The sequence below is a fragment of the Chelonus insularis genome, unplaced genomic scaffold, assembly GCF_013357705.1.
Source record: "Chelonus insularis isolate UGA/USDA-ARS -01 unplaced genomic scaffold, ASM1335770v1 contig_321_pilon, whole genome shotgun sequence".
Classification (NCBI taxonomy): domain Eukaryota; kingdom Metazoa; phylum Arthropoda; class Insecta; order Hymenoptera; family Braconidae; genus Chelonus; species Chelonus insularis.
In genome coordinates, this window is record NW_023276492.1 from 375,097 (window position 1) to 391,100 (window position 16,004).

The window sequence follows — 16,004 nt, forward strand, 5'->3', positions numbered from 1 at the left end:
AACATTACTCAATCAGTTACATTCTGAAATTTAATGGAATAGGTGAAAGAAGGTTTAAATTTTTTGACTCTTTTCTCATTGATTCTTCCACACGGTTAGATTTGCTATAAAGCTTGGTAATCTATAAACCATCTTTTAACGTAAATGTACCGAATTCCAACAATGTGTTCGATTACGACAAAGAATAATTCTCTAATTAATCTTTAAAACATTTATTCCGTAGTTATTAATTCTCTTTTACGAATTAATAACAGAATTATTAAAATTCTGCATGGATCAGTTGTGCAATTATTTCTTTATGAATATAACAAAAACATATAATTAAAACCATGGATATTATTTATTCAATTTATTATTATTTCTTGAACAATTTTAAATTTAAAAAAATCACACTGAATGAGAATTTTTACTAAAATATTTACCGTGTATTGATGATTCCAATACTCGGAAAATGATTCATTAATTTGATTATTATTATATTCAAATTATGAATAATGAATAAAATCAGATTGATAATAATTAATTGATTCAAAATGATAAATCTCACATTTCAGATGAATATTAAACAATTTTAACAATAGAATTAACCAATTAAATCCGATATTTCAAAATGTTTATGTTTAAGATAATATTTTACTTTTTTCTTTAGATATTAATAGTTAATAAAATAAATCACTACAAGAAATTAACATTCACATTTTTCAAGATTAATATTTCAGTCTTGAAAACGTCAGAATTCAATATATTCACTTTAATACATTTTCATCCCAGCTTATGCGTCTCTCATTCAAAGAATTTTAGTTGATATTATTAAAGTATAAAATACATTACACGCTTGTTCTTTAATCTTTATTAATTAACAAAATATTTAACATCAATGTTTCATTAAAGTTTAGTATGACAGTAATGTTTCTAGATAAAACGACACGTCAATCCTTTTATCACATGAATTAAAAAAAAACAAAATTAATGTATGGACTAAACAAGTGAAAACAAATAGTTAATAATATTAACATAATTGTCTATTTATATTGATAAAAAATCTCGACGGTAATGTAAGTCGGGAATGCGTGGAGGAAAAGAATATACAAGCTTAGTTTAAGCACAACCTATAATTATGAAATAACCCCGAACCCTCTTTACGCCTCTATTATCATAGCTCTTTACGCTTCAACAGCGTATAACCACGACACATTTTTCCATGCTACCGCGTCCGCGAGCTCTCATCGAGTTGAGTGAGAAGAGTGGAGAAAAAGAGCGAGTGAAAAAAAGATAAAGTGAGAGAGAAGAAAATGTTACTGATCCAGGCTTTCATATGCCTCTTGCATTTTGCATCCATGAAAAAATTCATACCCGTGATCGTACGCAAGAGTATTTACGCTTTATCCGAGAAAGCTTTGTCTATTTCAGTGGCTCTGAACATTTTTTATTAAAAACACTTGCACCTAGAACATACCGCTCTCTTTTATTTAGTATAAGGATCATAGAATAAATTGTTTATGCGTGTAAAAATATACATACACAAGCAGCATTTGACATTTCACATAGGGAATATTCTCCAAATGGCCACGAGAACCTTCTAGAGCTTGCATTAGGCTGATTAAAGCTTTAGATCCTTCACTCAACGACAAAAAGCTTCAAATGGAATTCCCCTTAACTCCCACAGTTATTAAAATATAATTAGTACGTGGATGCAGAACTAAAAAGTACTTATAAATACATTTATTTTAATGTTCTCCTTTTGGATATTTATGTCAAATTCATGATGGATCTTCGCCGATAAGTCATAACACATTTCATTCAAAAGATGTTACTATACTCTAATGAATCAATAAATTATGCAAAGTTCTTTTATACTATCGCTTCTAGGCCAACTCAAAAAATTCACTCATTTCTTTGATCAAATATTTATTTTTTTGTAGGTCATTCAATTGAAACATGTGAAAGGAATGATGTAATATTATATGAAAAATTTTACATTAAAAAAATTAACACTTGATAAAAAAGTCAGATTAACATTTGACATTATCTTGTAGGGCATGCTTTTTACAAGAGTTCTGACGTAATAGATATTTTTGAACTTTATGCAATAAAAAATTAGACAAATGTTTAATTATGATTTGACTTAAAATCTTTCGTTTATTTTTAATTGCATGAATTTTTCAAGCATCAATTATTATTTCTTTTGATAAAATATCATAAAAATTTTTAATCAAGTTCTAATTAAATCATAAGATAAAATTAATCAGCACTTACTAAAAAATAATATTCCTATATTCGAATACCTCAAACTCGGCTTAAAAATTTCGCGATTTATTATAAAGTTAAAAAGTTTTTTATTTGGTTGCAAAAAAATAAACTTTGAAGATCTCTATCTTCGCGAAAAATATATCGATTTGCATTTCCCGGTGTTTAAACAAAAGCTAAAGATGTCCTCTACAAGGTCCAGATGGTGTTCAAATTGTCAACCTTTCCGGTCAGCTGTGAAAAGTTAACAAGCAGTTGAACTCAATTTTTTTTATTTATTTTTTCCCTTTTTCTCAATTTGATGATAAAAATGATCATATTTTCTAACTTACATCTGTATGTATTTATTCATACTTACATAATTTCAATTTTAGTCTATATTGTGATTTATAAGATTAAAAAAATAATACTTTTATCCTGCAAATCTTATTATTACCTGCTTAGATTTATGTGTTATCATTTTCCCGAGTAACAATGAAATATGGCCATGCATGGGCCTGATCACGTGTTTCTAAGGTATACTGTAGCATTAGTACCCTCCAACTACTCTATTACCACCATAAAACTATCCCTTACATAAATAATTACTAAATGGTTCTGCTCTGTAAATCCAAGTGCATTCTTATTACACATTTAAACGTGTTAAATATAACGTCACCCATTTGATTGACTTTATAGTCACTTTTCACACATTTAGAGACGCATTTAAAGTCATATCTAACACGTTTAAATGTGTCACAAAAATGCACTTGAATTTGTAATGTGTTCTTGTCTCTTTTGAGCTGGAGTTTACTTTCTCATAAGACAGTAAACTCCATATCAGGTGAGATGTCTCAAAAATTGAGTGTACCATATTTAGGACTTCAAAATAAAGCAAGATTTAAATTACTATCCGAATTAATATTGCTCCAATTAACTTTTCATTGAAATTATTAGTACTAGCTTTTAAAATGGAATAATTTAAAGTCCATTTTTACAAACCGAAAATTTTTTTTTGCTTCAGTAAATTAAGAAAGACAAAGTATTGAACCTAAAAAATAAATCGATAAAACCGTAATAACATTAAAATCAACCTCAATACAAAAATAAATGTGATATTTTTCAAACTTCCTATTCAAGCATTCTATTAAACAGTATTCTAACTTCCTACAGTGTTAAATGGAGAAGGATTTTTTGCAGGTATCATGTTTCACTTATCGCGAAAGTACCATAGAATAAAAAGAAAATTCAAAATATATGCACACTTCGACACGATGTCAATGTCGACATTGATAAAAGATAATCTTTTGGCAAGAGCATCAGAAGAAAGACAGTGAGTCATTGAGTAGCTTTTCGAAAAATAAATAATGTTGAGTTCGAAAGTGCATTAGTTGCTGTCAGAATAGAAATGAAGTTGATATAAGTTGATTTCTATTAGACAAGTAAACGATCTCAACGTAATGTGTTGTTGGCCAGCCAGGTGGTTACTGAGGAGAAATATGTGTGTGTGTGTATTCGCCCACCCATATGAAAGTGGACGCGTGGTCTACCGATTCGCCGCGTCACCACAAATGCCATCGGCAGCTTTCACCGCGACGCGTGACCACCGCTATTACAAGCACCACCAATAGCTCGGGTCGAAGGCTAACCAGACGGGTAGATACAGAGTGGTTACGGACGACAACGTCTGACAATGTTTGACAAAGGGAATACACGATCCACTTGCATGTTTCACATCGCTAGCTCTTCTAGTTTCTAGTTTTGGCTGACGTTTCCAACTGTTTTACCACTGATTACTTTCAACGTCCTCATAAACATAATATTATTTGCGCTGTAAACTTTTTAATTATTTCAAAGCATCTAGATAAACATAAACTCTAGGAGAATATTTTATTACTGTTTAAACGAGAACACAATGATAATTATTTAAACACAACATTGACTTCGCAAAACGCATATTTCACACTAGGATTATCAGTGCTTTTTTGTGTGAAACTACTTTCGTGCTAAATTATTTTTTTTGTCTGTGATAAAATTACTGAAATGGATAATAAAAAATTTTTCTCGATTTAACACATTTTTTGATGTGGTTTAGTGTAAATATTTTAATCTCAGTTGTTGGTTTATCAGGTTTGGAAAAATTAATATTCATTATCACACATTAAAAATAAATGTCATGTGTAGAAACAAATCAGGAATTCATTTGTTAGGTGTTGTAAATTTTCATTTAAATATTTCTCATCCAAATAGTTATTTATTGTGCATAAAATTTTCGACAAAGTTTGTTGAATGATAAATAAATACGCTAAATCGTACTAATTGAAGTATATAATCATAATTTTTATGATGTATAATTTTACACTGATTATTCTTTCGGTAGAAAATATTATGCTTTATTTTATAATAATCTTCTTAAAATAATAATTTTTCATCAAGTTACTAATTAACTTTTTACGTTAAAATCGCTTATGGATTCTATATTTATTATCTTATGAATTATTATTGTATGTTAAATTTGATTAAATTAATTTACTATTTCGTAAAAGTGGCAATCCAATGATTTTTGAAGTCATCATAAATTAATAAACGTGACAAATTTTGCATAAAATTTATCAAAGATAATTATAATCATTACTAAATGGTTATCAGAAAGGTCTGATCGAGTGCCATTAAAGTAGCTTGGTTGAGATTAAAAATAAAAAAATTATTTTTAATTCTATTCTAACAATAACTGAAAGGGTAGAAACTTGTTTAAGAATAAACTAGAAGGGTTTTCGACATGATGACGACTGTAATAAAAATATCCTTGTATCTAAAAAAAAAAATCTTCCATTATACTTTTGTAGAAATCTTCCTATAAAATTATCTGTACTTCTAAAAATAATTATTTCTTCAAAAAAGTTTCTGAAGAGATCTAAAAAAAAAATAGCAAATATTTCTCAAAATTGTCACTAACAGTTACTGAATTATATTTTTCAGGTTTTAAATCTTTTAAAAAAAAATTAAAAAGTAGGAAAATAAGGAGTAAAACTATGATCAGAGTGTACTCACTGCTTGTATCCTGCTTCAGTTGATTACTTATTGGTGCTGTCCAATTGACTTTCATGTCCTGTAAATAACATAAAACAGTCCATAAGTAATAGTGGAATAAATTGGAAAAAAATTAAATCAAAACTTGGGAATGATTTTTTTATTGATATTCGTGTTTTTTTTATCTCTGTTGTCTTGACACTTCAGTGATAGAAAAGATATTGGTCTATAATAGGCGAGACAAGTTACTGGAGTATAGAAATACATAGAACACAATCAGTTCGCTAAAACAGACCCGCAGCGTGTCTGCAGCAATTTGCAACTTTTAATAGTTTGCTCGAACCACCGGGTTGTCTAGTTTGCACTCTGCAGGCTAACACAGAATCGCCTGCCGCATCCGTTGCTCCACATATACTTTATGCGACACTAAAATATTAGTTTATATACTATATAATGTACATTTTAGCTTTAGTATATACTATAAATATATGGAATAAAATAAATACTGCAAAGGTAAATGTGCACAGTAAACATTTTCGTCGGAATGCACATTATTATTTTCATCTTTTTTTATACCAATAATTACTTAAAATTAAAAAAGCTATTGTTGGTCTATTTTATGCATCATTTATTTTTCATTTTGTGGAGAATCGTAATTAGAATGAAAAAAAGTCCATGAATAATATTATTATTAACTACCCTTTTTTTTTAAACTCTTCTGAATAATTTTATATTTCCAATTTTTGTAGGAATAATGTGTATTTAATTAATAAAATCCAAATATTATCGAACGTAAAAAGAGGATAATAAGTAAATCAAAAGTTAATTTATACGTATTTGAGACACAATTGTATGTATATGACAGTCTCGTTCATGTGAAAAAGAAATTTATCATTCTCAAGTTAATTTTTCTGGTAGGTTAAAAATAGTCGTTATTATAAATCCACGAAAGAAACTTTCTATCAGGTACAACTACCGTAAACTGAAGTAACCGTAATTATGAATTATGACATTTGTAAGAAATTTCATAATTTCTCATTTAAAATTTTTGTGTGTCTACGATCAAATCGAGTCGGTCATAAAAATTCCTATTTTATCGGCAGTTTCTTATGAGTAATTTAAATATCCTCCGTTTACTGCGGAACACTGTAATTTCTATTTAATAGGTCTGTTAAAAAATATCAAGCACTCTTTATATTTATTTTTTTTATTAATCAATGATTTACTACCTAATTATCAAAGTTGGATATTTTTTGCATAAAAAAAATGATAAAAAATTTACAACTCTTAATAGAAACGAAAAAAAAAATGTAAAAGCTTCGTTCTACTTGAAACAAAGTTAAAATATTCCAAGAATATTGAAACATTTAGAGAAAAATTTTCAATAAAAAAACACTCTTATTGTTAGCTCAGTTATGTTTTTACTTTTTGAAATATATATATTTCTTGCATGGCACTCTAAAGTACACATAACCATAAATAGAAGGAAGTGTTTAAATGATTGTAATAGCGTTCGTTCTTGGAGGTAATGCAAGTAAAAACGATACAGGTGGTTATGCTGAGACAATGTGATGGAGAACATCACATTTTTTTCAAGTTTATGTCGAAGAACAACAAAAAAGTCAGTAGTTACCGGATGTGTAATTTTTTCTAGGTATATCACGATTGGTTCATTGTGGAGACTGCGCGACCAAAGCTCTTTTACATTGGCCGCTATATGAGAAGATAACTGATTCCCTGTGCTTTTCTATTGGTAAGGGGCGGAGCTAACTAAAGTTCTCTTGAAAGCTTTCTTCGTCTGTTTTTCCTTCTGTCTTGTATGATGATCGTCTTCTTCATCATCATTTTCCTCATGATAGATTCACTTACTTTTATAACCACCAGTTAACTTTGCCGCCTAAATGTTGTCCTTTGCCTCAAAGTTTGCGAATTAATTCGTCCTTGGTGGTACCTGCCATTTACCACCCCACATCACTCTTCCTTCCCGCTCTTTTCATTCTACTACCAACTGTTCCGTTAACCTACAGAGGCTATTTCGGTCTACTACAACGTGTCCTAAAGATTTTTTATTTGTTAAAATAACCTCGAACCCTTGTCATACATAAGTTATAAATTTCCAAGTAATTTAATAACGTTTATTACAGTGGTAAAAGAAAAAGTCATAGAAATGCGAGGAAAACGTGTAATTATATAACGATACATGTTTTGTGACTTTCATTTTACACACAATGTGAACTAGGAGTAATAGGCATCACGCGGTTTCTACAGTACCACGCAGTCCTACTATATCATCGTTTAAAATAATATTGCGTCCAGAGGGGCATTCGCCATTCTCATATCCGCAACGACAAATCACCTTTTCCCTTCACACTCTCACTATGCGATGAGAGCGATAAAGAAAAACAAGAAAAACCGCAAAAATGGACTAAAAAGAAAACAACTAAAACCCAACTGAAGAGAAAAATTTGGTATTGTATGCAAGAAGAAAGTAGATAAGAAAAATACCAGGATAAGAAACAAGTTGAACTGAACATATTGGCTGTGAATTTACATAATAAGTACCATTATATAGACAAAAGCTCTGGATAGAGTTACGTATCAAAAAGTATTGAAATTTGAACGTGAAACGAGAAAGGAATATAGATTTTTCCTACCTCGGACTTTTCATCCATTTAATTTCACTTAATTAACATAAGAACGTAATTATTACAATTAAGTGAAGCAACAAATTTCTTCAGTCTTGCATTAAATGAAGCTTCCCGATAATTTTAACCAAATTTATTTTAGAGACATTCTCAACTATTAAAGCTTTTTTGAGTAGATATATCTAGTGTGTGACACCAACTGTCAAAAGTTTTTTGTCATATAAAATACATTATTTATATGATATACCACATCAATCAATAAGTGTCACATCTGAGATCATAAAACTTTGAGCTTTATAAAAGAAATATTTATTTTATATTAAATCATATGTATTCATCATGTTATTTAGTATATCAGTGACGCATAAATTGTGCTTACAATAATTTTATTCATTCAACAAATTATAAGAATAGGTATAATTTGTGTTGGAATATTTCACATAAACGATAAGATTACATGATGGATTTATTTATTAAAAGAAACTGTTATTATCGCATAAATATTTCTCTTAATTACTACTTATTATTACCTTTATCATCTTTATGCAGCAACAATTTTTTTAAGATCAAAAAAAAATTTTTGCATCGGTAAATTTGAACAAATTAACATAGAAATAATTATTGGAAATTGCAATAAATATAATTCGTGTCAGGGTTTCCATTTTTCATTTATTTATTATTAATTTAACGATGGCTTTTTTACATGCAGTTCAACAAAGACATGAGATGTCGCGTGAAGCACGCACCTACGTTATAAACTTGTTTGTAGGTATAGCAACTGTCGTACAACTTTTCACTTGGTTTTATCCCTTCACACTGACACAAGTCGATATTTCCGTGTGGCCATACTCCAAACAGGCGATTGTACGTTTAACCGTGCGTGTATGCTTCAATGCACCATCAACCCCTTTCCATTCACAAGGGAAGAAGCGGTATTTATCTCTGTAGATTGTACTTTTATGATCAAACTATATACATATTATTATAAAATATAACGTGAGGTCACAGAAAAAAAGTATTACTTTGAAAAATCTAATCTTCTTTAAAGCACCTCTTATGGTCTATTGTTTTCAAGTTTATATTGAGTCTCTGATGATATTTAGAAAAAAAGGAAAAGGGAAGCATTTGATAAATATGAAATTAAATTTGCCTGTTCCTTCTATTACCTTTCATTGTTTACATTTACTAGTGTTTCCTATCCATGGGATCTGTCTATTTATCTAGCTTGTTTGTTTATTTGTGTGCCTTTGTCGTCTGACTATAATCTGAAACAACTACTTAGGCCAACTAATATAAAGCTATTCCCGTTTTTACCAACACTCGAAGAAAAGCTTCATTTTCTCTCTTTTCCCAGTGAAAATTCAACTCCAACGCCATCCAACGATTACATACGGAAACATTATCATATTGTACCGACGAATAAAAATGTAAATGTACTTAACACGAAATTTGACAGGTGTCAAGGAGCAAACTTTCGAAAACACATGAGTTAGTGGGTTTTGATAACATCAATACAAACTTTTCTTTGCCAATATGTTCTATATTTACATTATTCAATTTATGGTGCGGAAAACTTGCCACCGATAATCTGTATTGAATAAAATATGGATGCATTGTGCGAAATATAGTACATCAAATAAGTTTATGACAGATAAAATAAATGCATTCATACGAAAACCAATTTTTTTCTTAATATTCTATTGGTTTTATGGTAAAAACATTTCATGTGGGAATTTTTATAAATAAACAGGTAGAATTTACGGCATAATAGAAAAAAATGTTGATAGTAAAGAATAAAAATGAATTTTTTTTTTTTATTAGTAAAAAATTTAAAAATTTTCAGTCTCTCTATGTCGAAGTAATTTCAGTTATTTTTCGTACATATCTAAATAGATGTTCGGGATAGTTGAAATATTTCACACGATGCAAGAATTCGGCGTGGAACTAATCGAGCAAGTGTTGAGCGAAATTAGTGATATCTTCAGATATACCCTTGGTTCCGCAACAAAACTAAATATTTCTTACTTACCCCGTTCCCGCACTACTGGGGGAATCCGGGACTAGCCTGAAGGAGGGGGATAAATCGATACAGCCACGATACAACGAGCGATGTCTCGAAACTCGAAACACGAATGCGCCTGCGTACACAGATCGCTGTATCGAGCCATTGAAACTATTTAATATATTAAGGTGCACAACCACATTTTATTTTTTATCCTCCTATAAAAATCGTCAAGTAAAATAAATAAAGAATAATGCAGGACATATGTCGTAAAAAAAGTAACGTATAAATTGTCTTAAGCAACGCTAGGACAGTTATTATGAAGTCGATAAATTATTTACTTTAGGGTTTGTACTTGGAAAGCTTTAATGTTAAAATCAATTGATGAGGATATAATTCCTTAAGAAGCTAAAGGCATTTTCTTTAGAAAAATATTGCCAATGTAATTTAAGATGTTTAATCATAGCAAACAATACCACGCTATTTAACTCTGGGGATTTATTTAAATACACACTTGTTCAGTGGGTAAACGCGCTTAAATCGTAAACACTGCTAATCTGAGAAAATCCCTTCAAGCTTACATACACAAGTAATCTACATGATGATGTATCATAACTATGTTATTACTATATGCGCATCATATACAAGTCTTATGTTTGTGATATTCAATATGTTTTTATTAAATACATCAAAATACCTCGTGATGTTTTTTATTAAAATTTTATTCAACTTTCCTTACGAATGACTCTCACATCTCATTACGTTGCCTCTGGAATTAACAGCGCATTAATAAAGATTTGAACACTAAATTTCAAACTATTATATCGGAGGTGCCCGAACGAAGTCGGATAATACTACTTACATCTATTTTCACCTATTTCAAGTACATTATTTATAAATAAATATATATTTAATTGTTTATTTGAAAATAAATATATCGAAGACAGTTAAAAAATATATTAATTTTATTATAAAAAATATGAAGTAAATTAATTTTAATTAAATATTTATTTTTACTTAGCTGGTTAGAATTTTTCTAACGATTATCAAGCACTGCAAATCATAATGTTTTATTTTAATGCACTTTATTTATTTTAATATGACGTTGTGCATTTTATTAGCATTGTAGTCATTTTTTAAATACATTTCAGTGCATTAAAAATAACTAAAATGTAAATCAATGAGGTGACGTCGTTTTAAAACACTTCAAGTGTATTAAAATGAAACATTTTAAAATTTGAGATGTACAGTGAATTTTCTGGCAAAAATATTTTTTAATAGGAAATAATTTGATAAAAAGAATTAAATTGAAAGAATTTGAAATCTTGAGCAATCGAATGCTTTTAATCAATCAAAAAATATTCCCATAAACTTAGGAAAAGAATGGAAAAAAAGAGCGCATTTCATTTTATAAAAGTAGAATAATTTAAGTCTGTTCCGACATTTCGTATGCGTCTGGAAACTTCCTATTAATTGATTGTAAATTTTCTCGAAAGGTATTTAATACTTAAAGCAAATATTTGCAAAAGAAATTCAAGCAGATCTGTGAAAAATAGAGTCCCATAATTTTGTTGGTATACTATAGAACAAATAATTTTACGCTGATACACAAATATTTGGTTGTACTCTATGTGAGAAATTTATTCAAGTAAATAAACCGATACTCGTTCCTGTCTCAATATCTATATTATTTTGTCCAAACACATCTAAACATTTAAAATAATATTTTCCTCTCTCAAAAGAAAAAAAAAGCAAGAAAAACTTTAACAATTAAAAACAATATTTTTTATAAATGTTTTATTTCCTCAATGCTGTAAAATTTTATTGCGTTGATATCAATCACAACGCATTATCATGATGTACAACAATATGACGTTGTAAATCAAATATGACCATTAATCATGTTAAAATGGACGAAAGTGACAAAAGCACTTTCAGACATATACGTAAGAGACTCCATTAAATCACAGTGAAATCTGTTCTACGATGGGCCACGATGTCGGGAAATAAAGAGAAGCGTATTATAAGTAGCAGTAATTCTTGAATAAATAACCATGCGCTGATGTATACATATACAAGCTCTATGCAGATCAAGAGCGCTTGAGCTTTGAGAGGGTGAAGAGAGAAGGATATTCGACGTTTGTGACGATACCAACTATTTTAGCGTGAGTGTTGGCTTGGTGAATAGCAATGGAAAAAGGAGGAAGAGGTAGGGGAAATAAAGCGAGACAACGGCAATAGAGAGAAAGCCATTGGGGTAAGGAATTTCGGCGGTTGATTTATTTCAGTGTCGCAAAGATCTGACCCCGTGTACGTGCTCCGTTCTTCAAATTACTAACTTATAAACTTCTCACCGCACTTTTCATAGCTTTTGCGTCTTTTTTATTATTTTTACATTTTTTTTTCTTTCTTGTTTTTAAATAATTTATCTCTCCATTTATTATCTCCTCTTTATTTCACAACATTTTTTGAATATTACTAAAAAATTCCGCATAATTTATTCCAGCTGCTTTATCAGTCTCTTTTGCTGTTGAGTTATTTATATCATCAAAGCTAAAATTTCCCACTGAGATTGAATCCTTGAAATTACTTAACCAATTGTAGTATAAACTTTTTTTAAGACACTCTTAAATTGATGTGAGGATAATTTTTCTGATGTTTTCTGCTTTTTTTATTTGCATTTTATCTTTTGCTCTTTTATCATCATTTTTTAATGGCTTCAATAAATGCTTTATTATTTAAAGAGAAATTCTTTATCCCATAAATATTTCCCACGATTTTTTTATATTATTTTATAAAAACTTTTATGATTTTTTATCATCACATTTTTGATGAATATTTGAATTTGATAATATTTTTTTTTATTATATTTAATTAATTCTTAAAAATAGAACTTTACTATGAAAATAATTTATATTTAACTGTTACGTAATTATGAATTCTAATGCTGTTTGTATATTTTTGACTAAAAAAAAAATTTCTTTGTCTCTTAATAAGTATCGTGCATATAATGAAAAATATTCACGTAGTTCATTTTAATATCTTATCAAACTATCTTTCACCTCATGTATATCATGATAATTATAAGTGAAATTTAACAAATGAGATTTTCATCTAATTAAAATAAGAAAAAAAAAACTCCAGAATTTTAATTAAAATGTACATTAATTTGGTTGGTTGATAAGACTTTTGCCATTTTTATGTAAATCCAACACCTCTGAGTGTAGAAAAGTCGTTCAACTACTTGAATTTCTATAAAGATGAAGTATAAGAGTGAATAATTTGACCGAAAAAAAAACAACACAAAATGTGAACACCGAAACAATAAGATAAATAAATACAACCTGAGGAATTTGTTTTGTGGGTTTCGAGTTGTTACATATTTGAGGTACATTAAACGCTTGTACGTACATTCCTCCGGCTCGTATTCTCAGTGTTTTGGATCAAAGGGAATACAACACATAAACGATAGAGGTGTATATATATTTATATACCTATATACATATAAAGATGTATATACATATAGATATATATGACATTCCAACTACTCGATTGAAGAAATATTGGAAGTTCGGAAATTCCTTTTCAAGAAAATTCATTGCCTTCACTGGCTATTGCTGTGTGAGATGCTTCACACAAAGAATTTCTCTGCCTCGGTATTAAAAGGCTATTTCAGAAGATATCCCATAAAATTAACCAACTTTTAAAGCTTCCAAGCCTTGAAGAGAAAAAATTTAAATAAAAGAACAATTTATAACTTACTAGAAATAACTTTTTAATCGTTTACCTTTTATTTTTTTAAAATTATTTTTCTAAAAAAATTTACTCTTATTCGACTTCTTTTTCAACTTCTCCAACAGCTAAATAATTTGATAAAAGATCAAATTATGAAAATATTCCAACTTTTGTATCTAAAAATTCTTCCAATTAATTTATCACAAATATTCGTTATTGTCTGCAATTAAAAAGCTTTGAAATTAAACAAAAAAAAAACATTTCATTTGTTTCTTTTTCGGCTTGAATTTTTTGATAAATCCAAGGGGGAATAGAAAAGTGGAATAAAAATACTAGGCCCATCAGAGGTTTGAATTGAATTTTTCGTGCTTAAAGGTCGATTAATTTAACCGTAGAGAAGCGGTTCTACTGTCGGGAGCTCCCTGTCAGGAGCACTGATTGAAATATAGGGCGGAAAAGCCTCGGGCAACGAGTTCCCAAGTTGAACGCGACGCGCGGCGTATAAAAGCCTTGAGGGTTGAAGCGAGACGGTCGATTTAAATCAGCCTGCAGCACCCTTTAGGCGATCCTTGAATAATTCACTATCGAAATTGTGGCAAGAAGGCATCTCCTATGATCAGTGACAAAACTTAGTCTGTTACTACTTCAACTTTGTCTCTAATCCACTCAACATTCATAAACATCTCTCATAATCATAAGCATATTATTACAGCAGTCTTTCTTCTCATTCCTTGACAAGAGATAAAATAGTCTTTTTCCTCTGAATTTATACCCTCAAAAGAAGAAGAGAAATTGAAATATAACAATTGAAAATTGGAAATTTATTTCACAATAAACCATTGAGGTTTCCTCTCTTCTTATTCTATTTTTATACTTTCATTTTTAAATAAAAAATTTAAATTAAAAAATTCATGGTAAATTAATATTCAGTATCTGTATAGCCATGAAAATGAAGGGTTAAAGTTGTGCTTTGAGTTTAGTAGTGATCTAATATTAATTAGGTATTTTCAATTCACCAACACAAGTAGCTTACGGTTATACATCAAGTTAATTACTGTATCGAAACCTACTGGTGTAATATAAAAAATTAATGATTAAACTAATAACCTATTTAGGCTACTCAATAGCAGCTTCTGTTGAATGGAAACTTGACATGAAAGGGAAAACTAATAGGAGGTTCATAATCATCACTGTCGAATTAGTAAACGACCACTAAATTCCAAACACTAAGAATCGTAATGAACCTGCTCTACCATCATTCCGAGTTGTAATTACTTGACTCTGTGATAAACCACTGGGTGTTTAAAGAATAGTAAAATTACAATAAAAATCATTGTTACTATTTTTTATTACCTTTTTAACATTCATTCATATCATTTCTAATTACTCTGACCATTTTCTGGTAATTGAAAAAATAAAAATCATCTTTTTATTCAGATCAATAGTGAATAGATTGGATTAATAATTCAAATGTATTATGTTTTTGAGTAATTTACATGTATGCTACATCAATAAAGATGTGTTAGAATCACTGAATTATTAAGTATTTCACCACAGTCGATAATCTATGATTAATGTTTCAAATTTTTTTTAATAATGAAAATCAATAAAAGCAGACTGATAGAACTGTGAAAATAGCTAAGTTAGCTGAGGTATTGAAGTGTTGAACTGATCGATATTAATTTGAACAGTTTAATTTTTAAAATGACCCAAGTTATCGAATCCAATAATTTAAATGCATGTTTATTTATTGATTCTTCAATACAAAAAATATGTTGAATAAAATGAGTTTGATTATTTTTGTTTGTCTACATGGTTGAATTCTCTCCAACATGTGAAAAAGAAAACACTGAAATTGACCATGTGACATTTTAACTTGTCCTCTTGTGAAACTCAACTGTAAAAAGAAAGACATACGTTCTACTTTCTCAAGTATTTTTATTATTCACATATACTATTATCACAACGAAAGTAAAATAAATAAAATACTTCTCAAGTGTATATATGTGAGGCAATACACTTTAGTTTGGAATTTTTTAACAAAATATCTCGTATCTCGAGTGAAAATTAATTTTGAATCAATGGAGCATATTTAATTACTTTCACATGCCTTGATAAGTTTGACTTGAGAGTCAACTTCAAAAAATATTGATTAATTTGTCAATATTCACAAAATTATTATTTAACATTTATGTCTTCTCTCTAAAAATGATTTAATGAATATTGACTACAAAATGTAAGCACGATATAATATTTTAGTTATGTGGAGTTTTTCATCACCATATTGTATTCATATTGAACTCATTTTTAATAATATTAATCACTCAATAAGTAGAATCTATTTCAAATGCTTTATTCACTCAACT

General features: G+C 29.0%; 1 protein-coding gene and 1 long non-coding RNA gene across 10 annotated transcripts in view; one reads left to right on the plus strand and one right to left on the minus strand.

The window, feature by feature from the left end:
• LOC118065690 (nucleolysin TIAR) overlaps positions 1-16,004 on the minus strand; it is a 105,953-nt gene that overhangs the window by 61,075 nt on the left and 28,874 nt on the right. For all 9 annotated transcript variants that reach the window (XM_035081133.1, XM_035081136.1, XM_035081130.1 and 6 more), the window contains one exon: positions 5,278-5,335. In XM_035081133.1, the coding sequence (XP_034937024.1) occupies positions 5,278-5,335 (58 nt within the window). The remainder of the gene's footprint in view (positions 1-5,277; positions 5,336-16,004) is intronic.
• Positions 1-16,004, plus strand: part of LOC118065692 (uncharacterized) — a 113,361-nt gene that overhangs the window by 51,639 nt on the left and 45,718 nt on the right. The window lies entirely within an intron of this gene.